Here is a 12146-nt window from a genome sequence, read left to right as displayed (position 1 = left end):
ATTCAATGACCCCGCTTCCACCGCCTTTTCAGACAGAGTTCCAAAGTCGCAAAACCCTCAGAAAAAGATTCTCCTCAACTCTGTCCTAAAATGGCAACCCCTAATTTTAAAAACAGTGCCCCCTAGCTCTGGACTCAACCCAAGAGGAAACATCCTTTCCACATCCTCCTTGTCAATACCGTTCAGGATCTTATATACTTCAATCAAATCATCCCTCTCCTTTCTAAGCTCCAGTGGAAACAAGCCCAGTCTGTCCAACCTATCCTCATAAGACAACCTGCTCCTTCCAGGTATCAGTCTAATAAACCTCCTCTCAACCGCCTCCATTGCATTTACATCCCTCCTTAAATAAGATGATCAAAACTGCACACAGTATTTGAGATGTGGTCTCACCAATGCCCTGTGTTGCTGAAGCATAAAATCCTTACTTTTATATTCAATTCCTTTCATAATAAAGGATAGCATTATATTAGCCTTAATTATCTGTTGTACCTGCATACTAACGTTTTGTGACTCATGCACTAGAACACCTAGATCCCTCTGCACCATGGGATTCTGAAGACGTTCTCCATTTAAGAAGTACTCTGCTTTTCTATTCTTCCTGCCAAAGTGAATAACTTCATATTTTCCCACATTATATTCCATTTGCCAGATTTTTGCCCACTCACTCAACCTACTTTCCTACTCATCTTTGTGTCATCTGCAAATTTAGCTACCATGCCTTCACTGCCCTTAACTAAGGAATTGATGTAAATTGTGAAAAGTTGAGGCCTTAACAGAGACCCCTGTGATACTCTACTCGTCACAGCCTGCTAATCAAAGACTAATTTATGCATATTCTCTATTTTCTGCCAGCCAGCCTTCCATATATGCTAATATGTTACCCATTACACCATGAGCTTTTATTTTCTGCAGTAACCTTTGATGTAGCACCTTATCAAATGCCTTCTGGAAATCCAAGTACAGTATGTCTACAGACTCCCCTTTATCCACAGCAAAGAGGAGCCTGTAGACAAGTGTAGCATCAAGGAACCCTAGCAAAACTGGAGACTGGAGTCAATGGGATTAGGGGGAAAACTCTCCTCTAGTTGGAGTCATACCTAGCGCAAAGGAAGATGGCTGTAGTTGTTGGAGGTTAGTCATCTCAGTTCCAGGATATCACTGCGGGAGTTCCTCAGGGTAGTGTCCTAGGCCCAACCATCTTCAGCTGCTTCATCAATCACCTTCCTTCCACCACAAGGTCAGAAGTGGGGATGTTTGCTAATGATTGTACAATGTTCAGCACCATTCGCAACTCCTCAGATACGTAAGCAATCCATGTCCAAATGTAGCAAGACCTGGACAATATCCAGGCTTAGGCTGACAAGTGGCAAGTAACATTTGCATCACAGAAGTGGCAGGCAATGACCATCTCCAACAAGAGAGAATCTAACCATTGCCCCATGACATTCACTGGCATTGCCATCGCTGAATCCCCCACTATCAATATCCCGGGGGGTTACCAATAACCAGAAACTAAACTGGGCTAGCCATATAAATACTGTGGTTACAAGAGCAGGTCAAAGTCTAGGAATCCTGCAACGAGTAACTCACTTCCTGACTCCCCAAAACCTGTCCACCATCTACAAGGCACAAGTCAGGAGTGTGATGGAATACTCTCACTTACCTGGATGAGTTCAGCTCCAACAACACTTTCGACACTATCCAGGACAAAGCGGATTGGCACCCCATCTGCAAACATTTACTCCTTCCACCACCAACACACAGTGGCAGCAGTGTGTAGCATCTACAAGATGCACTGTAGGAATTCATCAAGGCTCCTTAGACAACATCTTCCATACCCACTACTGCTACCATCTAGAAGGACATGGGCAGGAGACAGATTGGAACACCATCACCTAGAAGTTCCCCTTCAAGTCACTCACCATCCTGACTTGGAAACATATCTCTGTTCCTTCACTGTCACTGGGTCAAAATCCTGGAACTCCCTAACAGCACTGCGGCTGTACCTACACCAGATGAATTGCAGCTGTTCAAGAAGGCAGCTCGCCACCACCTTCTCAAGGGCACTCAGGGATGGGCAATAAATGCTGGCCTACCCAGCAATGCCCACATCCTTTGAATGAATAGGAAAAAAAAAGCCTTAAACTCAAAGGGTTAATATTCTCCCAAAGTTTAGAATACGAGTGCCAAATTAGATATTTTCATAGCATAATATTCCCATTGTAAATTTGTGGAATGTTGGCACAATCCCATTAATTTAGAAGCCCAGCAATGGAACAGGAGAGCACCAGGAGGAATAAAATATGCAAATACCAGTTGTTGTCACTTTTATTGATTTCAGTCTCTCACTCCCAGCAATATAGTTGGAGATCAAAACTAATGCATCCTAGGGAATTAAATACACAGCACCAGCTCAGACAGCACATACCAAATTCAGCTACAGAATCTCAGTTCTGAGCAAAAGTATTGAATTCCAAATCCAGCCTTTTGGAAAATTGAAGTCTTCAAGATAGAGAGGATTTATTGGATAAATTCAATTGTGCCATTGTGAAATATACAATTAAAAAAAACATTTTTAAGCCCTTATATTGGACATTAGAAATTACAATTTAGATCGGGAAAACCCATTATAAATATACATGCAGACTTGAGAAAATATAATAGATATCATACTAAGTCTGATAATAGTTATGTCCCAAGTTTTATTTAAAAAATTACAAGAAAGCTCATGTAATTCATTTTTTAAGGCAAGTCTACCACTTGAATTGCATCACTGAGCCTGGTAGCTATGCAAAGTAATTTAGGTAATATACTTGTGACTGAGGCCATCCTCACCCAAAGGTGGTAACTCTTGCTGCAACAGAATGTCTAAACCGCCATCACCAAGTGGAAGCCCATCAGTTATTATGTGTAGGCTGTTGAAACTGGAGGGCATTACAGCTGAGTCTCATTTCACATCCTCATTCTTTCCAACTGGAGTCACTAGATAGCAAGAGCACATGGAAATCTCATCCCAGTGGTGCAGAGGCTAACGGAAATGCCCAATTGCTATCTTAGCCGACCATGAACAGAGACAAAGATCTGCTCTGCACAACTTGGCACAACTCCAACTCATCAGCAAACCCAAGCTCTTCCCAGCCTTTTAAGAAAAAACATAAAATGCACAGAGCACAACAAAATTAAAATATCAAACAAACCACAGAATGCTGAGGAGTTGCAAATTAGCAATAGCAAGGTCTAAATGGAGCAATCAAATCACTCACTGAAAACTCATCAGGAAGAACAGATATCATATAGCTGAACATGAAAATAAGGAGGAGGTTAGGAGGTACCTCAGAACCATTAAAAAAATGCAAGAAGCTAAACTCCATAATGAGCATACATCAATAAGGGAATAAAAACAGAAAATGCTGGAAAAACTCAGCAGGTCTGGCAGCATCTGCAGAGGGGAGCCAATGAGGGAAATCAGTTTTGAAAACAAGTCATGCATTAAAAATAAACAACCTGTGAGACAAGGCACTAATGTTTTACAGACTGAGAAAAGAAAATAAAAGGGTGCAAAAAAAAAACGCCAGAGGTCTAATCATCAAGGATCACCCAAACAATTACCAGAAAGAACCTTCAATTTTGCATTTTGTCATGTCTTGCACACAATTACGAGCTTGGGAATGTCTCAGATAATGTATAGAAAGGAGAATGATTAATGTTTCACACAGACCATATTTTTCTCAGCTGAGCTATCCTTCAAAGTTATCTAATCCAGTCCATGCACTGACTTAGCAATGCCTGCCTCCAAACAACAAAAACACAATAATGACCTGTGAACAGAAAAAAAAACATTTGTACACATTTCTGTCCTTTAAGAGTGTGATATTTCTCTCCCAAAATTTGTCCCTGTAGGAGATTGACAGCAGCAGTATGAAAGTGGTAAAGTTGTGGAACTCATGATTTTTTAAAAATTCATTTATGGGATGTGGGCGTCACTGGCTAGGCCAGCATTTATTGCCCATTCCTAATTGCCTTTGAGAAGGTGGTGGTGAGCTGCCTTCTTGAACTGCTGCAGTCCAGGTGGTGTAGGTACACCACAGTGCTGCCAGGGATGGAGTTTTGGGATTTTGACCCAGCAACAGTAAAGGAACGGCGATATGTTTCCAAGTCAGGATGGTGAGTGGCTTGGAGGGGAACTTCCAGCTGGTGGTGCTCCCATCTATCTGCTGCCCTTGTCCTTCTAGATGACAGTTGTCATGGTTTTGGAAGGTGCTGTCTAAGGAGGCTTGGTGAGTTCCTACAGTGCATCTAGTAGATGGTACACACTGCTGCCACAGTGCATTGGTGGTGGAGGGAATGAATGTTTGTGGATGGGAGGCCAATCAAGCAGGCTGCTTTGCCCTGGATCTTGTCAAGCTTCGAGTACTGTTGGAGCTGTACTCTTCCAGGCAAGTGGAGAGCATTCCAACACACTCCTGACTTGTGCCTTGTAGATGGTGGGCACCTTATAGATTGTGGACAGGCTTTGGGGAGTCAGAAAGTGAATTACTCACCATAGGATTCCTAGCCTCTGACCTGCTCTTGTAACCACAGTATTTATATGGCTAGCCCAGTTCAGTTTCTGATCAATGATAACTCCTAGGAAGTTGATAGTGGGGGATTCAGCAATGGTAATGCCGTTGAATGCCAAGCGGCGATGGTTAAATTCTCTCTTGTTGGAGATGGTCATTGCCTGGCACTTGTGGCACGAATGTTACTTGCCAATTGTCAGCCCAAACCTGCATATTGTCCAGGTCATGCTGCATTTAGACATGGACTGCTTCAGTATCCGAGGATTCGCGAATGATGCGGAACAATGTACAAACATCAGCAAACATCCCCACATTTGACCTTATGATGGAAGGAAGGTTAGGTGATGGTTGAAAACAATCTCTTGAAAGAATGATTTATCAAAGCCCCTTGATAGAAGCACACTAAATAAGCTACACACCATGCTGTGGAAGTGAGCTGCATGTAAAACACTTGGACAGTTTATTCAGTAGTCTTTTTTTAAAAAAATCACAGCAGACCAAAAAGTCAGTTTTAAAAAAACATTTTTATTTCTGACCCACAGCAGGTAGTTTACTGGTTCAGAAACTTTTAACAATGTGCTAGAACTCAAAGACAGAACACGTAACAGGCATATTCCCCTAAAACAGCAAAATCTGCATTTCCTGGATGCAGAACAGGACAGTATTCAAAACAAAGACAGACATCGTTTTCAGTGTTGTGTTTCACGCTTTATTTGTACTGCTTAAAAACCACCCACTAAGAATTAATAGGTTTGTGTCCATAAATAAGATTTAATTGCATTATTAAAATATCAATTTGTATTTTGTATAGCAAATCTATACAAGCAATTATGTGACATATGAACACAGAGCTATTTCCCAAAGCTCTATATATTACTAGGATAGTAATACTTTAACAACAAAAATAGTCTTAAATAACATTTTTATTTTAAGCATTTTACACAGGAAATCTATCAAGTTTAATGTTTGAACCCCTATCAATGGAAAACAAACCTCAATATAAATAACCCATATATCTGAATTTAACGAAAAATAAATATCTATAGTTAACCAATTCTCTGTACAGTTCAACTATTTCAGTGAAACAGCCTAGCTGTATATTTGAACACAATTTTAACACAATTCAAGCACAATTCACTCCCCATCTTGAACAGTCTTATTAAGCAAACACATTTTAATAAAAACACTTAAGACTGTAATAAATATCTCTTTGGAGTCAACATATACAAATTTGAAAAAAGTAAATTTAGACTTTTTTTTTAAAACTATGACAAAAATGCACAACCTGGAAGTATTTAAAAATTAAGACCTTCAGGTCCATAAAACATGTTTTATGGTTACTACAGAAATTGAATATTGACAATATGAAATACCAAAGTGGAAAACAAATGCAGCACATTACAAAAATATTCCAGCCATTTTTGCAATGCTATTCAAATACAGGATATACATTTTGAAATCCTTAATGAAGTAGAATCCCTTCCCCACCTCATCCCTCCCCTCCCCTTTCCCACCCCCCATTCTAAAGAGTCTTTCATAAACCAGAGCATTTTTCTTTCACATGCGGAAAAGATGTATTCTTATGGGCTAGACTAGTGCTCAGCATTTGTTTTTCCCATAGTCCTATCAATAGCCAGCTTTATGAAATAAACCTTTTTTGAACAGAACTGCCAGTTTGTAAACATTGTATTGAAGGAAAAAAATATTTTAATTGCTTAAATACTAAAGAATAATTGCATGCCTTGAAATGGTCACTAATAATAGTAGTCAAAAATTATGTCTGGCAATTGATCAGGTTAGTATGTTCGTACATTTAGCTTCTATGTACATAAAGGCTATTAGGATGTAGAGTCTGGCCCACATAAGGCACTACAGATGATTAGATACCTTCATTCTACATACTTCATGTCATCACTGAGTTCTACTTTACCAAAATTTAAGCAAATCTGATTAATTCAAAATGCTTAAAGACACCAGAACTTACACAAAACTGCTTGCGATTTCTGATTCCCAACTGAATAAGGTGATTTGTTCTACTCACCTGATCCTCCCTCCAAAAAAAAGGTAATGGACACCCTTAGTGATCACGTTGGGTTCTACAGAAAGAACTACACCCACGACATCACCCTTGCCAGGATCAGAATCAGTATTCACTTCCAAGCCACAGAGAAAGCTAGATTTACCTCCACATGAAATATGCAATCTAACCTGGGAAGAGGGAAAGTGTTTAGGATCGATGCTTGGTTTCTTTTGGGATTTTGAATGAACAGGTCTACAGACAATTAGCAATGCAAAACAGGAAAATGCACAATTTACAGCCAGCCACAATTTTCAATGCTGTCTTATCATTGTGACCCTTACTGAAGTTTCTGTGTTTTTCCGCCTGTAGGCTTTGATTTTGCAATTCTGAATGCATCAGCTTCATCTCCAGGATGGCTTTAGGAATGACTGAGCATGCATCATTTCAATGCCTGGGTGTAGTTCTTATACTTTGTATATCAAGTACAGTTAAATGACAGCTTGCTGAAATAGTCAACAGAAGACAACGATCAAAATTTAGGATTTTTGGAACTCCATAATGGAATAGGATGGTTTCATGTATTTTTATACTAGAGCAGGTGTAACTGTGTACTTTGAAACTACTGAACTATAAACAACACCAATACCCTTAACGTTCTTACAAAAGCTAACCTGAAATTGTTTTGGTACCTTAAATATGATCTTAGTTGAATTGATATTAGGTTTTGTTTTTGGTGAAATGTGTCTACTGTTTACTACAGGTTATTACGTTGCAAGGCATCGCATAGGTTCTGATTGGAATCTGGTTCTTCTGTTATCATAGCAATAACCTCCCATTCCCCGGACCTGCTTGATCTCTTAATAGCATCCACAACACTTTGCATATAAAGGCCATCTTCAAAGGAAGCAGCCATTGAAACTGGTTTGTGGGCCCAGGTGCGCCGATCCTCTTGATCTTTAAAGGACTTGCTCAAGGCTTCCACCATGTAAACAATGCCTTTTAAATACATAAGGGGAATATCACTGAATGCTTTCTCTAGCAGCCCAGGTGTATTTATCGACATGGTATCAGCAAGTAGCAGCTCCTCCTTGAAGAAAGTGTTTTTTTGTCCGTACAAGTCTGTTCCTCGAGCAACCAAACGTCCCGCAGATCCCACAACCATGACTTCGTGGATAAATGGGCCAGGCATGTTAAAGTTGAGTGTAACGGTGCTACACACGCCACCATTCATTAACATCTGGAAGAAGCAGAAATCATCACTAGTGACGTGTCGTATTCCATGAATATTGTCATTTTGTTTCACAAAGGTTTTCAGGAGGCCGTGGACCTTCTCAGCCCTCTTATTTGTCAAGTGAGTCAGGAGGTCTACTATATAGGTGCCCATTGTGTGAAGTCCACCCCCACCCATCAGTTCATCACAGATCCAGTTATATTTGCTGCTGAGAAGGCTGCCCCAATATACACGCACGTCACAGATCATGATATTACCAACGTAGCCTTCTTCAATTAGCTGCTTCATCTTGACAAATGCTGGCAGGAAGCGAAGCACATTATCAACAATACTCATGAGTTTAGGATAGTAACGAGCTGCTTTCACCATTTTGAAGGCATCCCCTGAAGTAGCTGCTTTCTCACAGATCACATTCTTTCCAATACCTTTTATTTGGACAAGGAAGAAAAAAAATAGAAAATCATGTAAAATTAAACACTTACATTGAGTTATCATAAATACTGCAAATTGCATTGCACTATCAAAGTTCCTAAACAACTACAATAACAATGATTGGAAACATGAAATGATACATATAACTCCAACACAGGTATCACAATTGATGTATTTTTTTATCCATGTGTAGTCAAAAAGTATACAGATCACACAGAAACAAATAAAACTAATGGAACTCAGAGATACATCACTATTTAGTCTTTTAAGGTTCCGGTAAATTATCAATACAACTTGCTGACATAAGTTCTCCTCCCAACTCCCAACAAAAAAAAAATCAGACAGGCTTGAAAACAAAGGCTCATTTTTTCCTTTCCACCTGAAATAATTTGGAGTGGTACCTCATTCCATTTTGCTCAGTTACCTAATCATTTTTCCAAACACCCTTAATACATTCTATGCAAATAGATTGCTATACATTGCAAATACACACTTTAGCCCACTAGATTCAAGTTAATGGCCCTACAAACAGCAGGCAATCTTGCAATAAAGCAAGAATTTTTAATATTTAGTATGTGATTACATTTTTTATAGCTACTACACACATTGAAAGCACAGTATGCCTCAGAATAACTCGAAACACTTACAAGGCAATTTTTCCCAAATAAGTAAGAAACTACTTTCATAATTGGTTTCCAAGTACACAGGGCTGGTACAGGGCACATATATAGAAATCAAACCCCCTTTCTTCATTAACCTTAAGCAGCAACTTAGCTGAGATCAGCAACTCAATGCCAGTTGCTGCTTGTCGCAACTCCAAATTTTTGTCAATTGCTAACCAACAAAATAAGGAATAGCAGAAGCAGCACAAGAGAATTTTATGCGTTTTTAACTAAAGTACTAGAGTGGACTTCATCTAGACACACAATACCTGCACATTTATTAGGCTCCAAATCCTGAGGGAAATTATTAGAAGGCTTAAAGTATGGACTGGCAGCCTTGAGAAGGTAACACAAGGAGCTGAAAACATGAAAAACAACATGATTATAAGTAAAAAGATAAAAGCAAAATACTGCAGATGCTTGAAATCTGAAACAGTAACAAAAATAGCCGGAAAAACTCAGCAGGTCTGACAGCATCTGTGGAGAGGAAGACAATTAACGTTTCAAATCCGTGTGACTCTTCATCAGAACTGACGAGAAACAGAAATGAGGTGAAATATAAACTGTTTAAGGGGGGGTGGGACAGGTAGAGCTGGATAGAGGGCCAGTGGGGGCAAAGGAGAGATTGCCAAAGATGTCATAGACAAAAGGACAAAGGGGTGTTGATGGTGGTGATATTAGCTAAAGGGTGTGCTAATGGTGACATTAAGGGTAGAAAGCAGGATCAGCAAGAAACAGATGGCCTTAGTGGGGGTGGGGTGGGGGGAAGGGATCAAAATAGGCTAAAAGGTGGAGATAAAACAATGGATGGAAATAAATTTAAAAATAATAAATAGGTGGGAAAATAAATATATATTAAAAAATATAATATTTATTAGAAAAAATGTGATTGGAAAGGGGTGGGGATGGAGGAGAGAGTTCATGATCTGAAGTTGTTGAACTCAATGTTAAGTCCGGAAGGCTGTAAAGTACCTAATCGGAAGTTCCTCCAGTTTGCGTTGAGCTTCACTGGAACATTGCTGCAGGCCAAGGACGGACATGTGGGCATGGGAGCAGGGTGGTGTGTTGAAATGACAAGCGACAGGGAGGTCTGGGTCATGCTTGCGGACAGACCAAAGGTGTTCCGCAAAGCGGTCACCCAGTCTGCGTTTGGTCTCTCCGATGTAGAGGAGACCGTAAGTAAATTATTTTCATCCAAGTCAATCAATAGTAGTATTGTAAATTACCCATTGGTTATGCATTCTGTAGTTTCGAGGCGTAGAGTTGAATGTGCGTGAAGTGTGATTCCTTCATGTGTCATCAAAAAATACCCTTAAGGGACTTGTAGCTCAGAAAAAGCCAGAGCTAGACTTAAAAATAGAACAGCAGTGGGAAATATTCAAAATGGAGTTCAGGAAAAATGTATTCTGCTAAAAAACAAGAAGAAACTAGCCATTAATGATGAATGGAGATGAGGTTCAAATTGAAATTGAAGAAAAAGGCATACATTAAGTGCTGTACATAGACAATGCAGGAAAGGATAGTAAAAGGGAATGTGAAAGGGTTAGGAAAGAAGTTAGAAAAAAAATTAGAAAAGTAAAAAATTACAAAATTAAGTAGAGGAATATAAAAATAATTAGTAAGGTATTTTACAGTAACATAAGTAACAAAACAATTAGCATAATACAGGATACGATGAGAACTAAAAGGGAGGCTTTTAGCAGGTACAAGGGAAGCAAATCAGCGAAGGCATTAGTGGAGTACAGACAGTGCAGGGTGGAGCTTAAGAAAGCAATTAGGAGAGCAAAGAGGGGATATGAGAAAGCTCTGGCTGGTAAAAGTAGAGAAAATCCCAAGATATTCTACAAGTATATCAATGGGAAGAGGATAACCAGGGAAAGAGTAGGGCCCATTAGGGACCAAGGGGGCAATCTATGGGTGGAGCCAGAGGACATCGGTAGAATGTTGAACGAATACTTCACATCCGTGAAGCAAATCAGCGAAGGCATTAGTGGAGTACAGACAGTGCAGGGTGGAGCTTAAGAAAGCAATTAGGAAAGCAAAGAGGGGATATGAGAAAGCTCTGGCTGGTAAAAGTAGAGAAAATTCCAAGATATTCTACAAGTATATCAATGGGAAGAGGATAACCAGGGAAAGAGTAGGGCCCATTAGGGACCAAGGGGGCAATCTATGGGTGGAGCCAGAGAACATCGGTAGAATGTTGAACGAATACTTCACATCCGTCGTCACCCAGAGAATGAGGATGAAGGTATTGAACTTGAGGAGAGAGACTGCGAGGTTCTTGAGCAAATTGATATAGGGAGTGACAAGGTATTGGAGGTGTTGGCAGGCTTAAAAGTGGACAAATCTCCAGATCCGGATGATTTGTGTCCCAGACTGCTGAGGGAGGCAAGGGAGGAGATCGCAGGGGCTCTGACCCAAATTTTTAATTTCTCTCTGGCCACGGGGGAGGTGCCAGAGAACTGGAGAACAACTAATGTGGTTCCGCTATTTAAGAAGAGTTGTAGAGATAAGCCAGGGAACTACAGGCCAGTTAGTCTCACGTCAGTGGTAGGGAAACTATTGGAGAAAATTCTGAAGGAGATAATCTATCTCCACTTGGAGAGGCAAGGTTTGATCAAGGATAGTCAGCATGGCTTTGTCAGGGGGAGGTCAAGCCTAACAAATTTGATTGAATTTTTTGAGGAGATGACCAGGTGTGTAGATGAGGGTAGTGCAGTTGATGTAGTTTATATGGATTTCAGCAAAGCCTTTGACAAGGTCCCACATGGGAGACTTATAAAGAGGGCAAATGCACATGGGATACAGGGTAATTTGATAAGGTGGATTCAAAATTGGCTTAGTTGTAGGAGACAGAGGGTGATGACAGAAGGCTGCTTTAGTGACTGGAAGACAGTGTCCTGTGGCGTACCACAGGGATCTGTGCTGGGTCCCCTATTATTCGTCATTTATATAAACGACATAGCTGACTATGTGGGAGGTAGGATTATTAAGTTTGCGGATGACACAAAGATTGGCCGGGTGGCTAACAGTGAGGTTGAGTGTCTTGGGCTACAGGAAGATATAGACGGGATGGTCAAATGGGCAGATAAGTGGCAGATGGAATTTAACCCTGAAAAGTGTGAGGTGATACACTTTGGAAGGAGTAATTTGACAAGGAAGTATTCAATGAACAGCATGACACTAGGAAGTTCTGAGGAACAAACGGACTTTGGCGCGTGTGTCCATAGATCTCTGAT

At 40.2% G+C, this 12146-nt stretch overlaps 1 protein-coding gene across 2 annotated transcripts in view; it reads right to left on the bottom strand.

Moving 5' to 3' along the window:
• Window positions 1-5067: 5067 nt before the first annotated feature.
• The window catches only part of LOC144681994 (glucose-fructose oxidoreductase domain-containing protein 2-like), a 48029-nt gene continuing 40950 nt past the window's right edge, over window positions 5068-12146 (bottom strand). For both annotated transcript variants that reach the window (XM_078544200.1, XM_078544201.1), the window contains one exon: window positions 5068-8238. In XM_078544200.1, the coding sequence (XP_078400326.1) occupies window positions 7337-8238 (902 nt within the window). In that variant the 3' untranslated portion in view covers window positions 5068-7336. The remainder of the gene's footprint in view (window positions 8239-12146) is intronic.

This window comes from Cetorhinus maximus, chromosome 6 (assembly GCF_964194155.1).
Source record: "Cetorhinus maximus chromosome 6, sCetMax3.hap1.1, whole genome shotgun sequence".
Classification (NCBI taxonomy): domain Eukaryota; kingdom Metazoa; phylum Chordata; class Chondrichthyes; order Lamniformes; family Cetorhinidae; genus Cetorhinus; species Cetorhinus maximus.
This window is presented reverse-complemented; position numbering and strand designations above follow the sequence as displayed.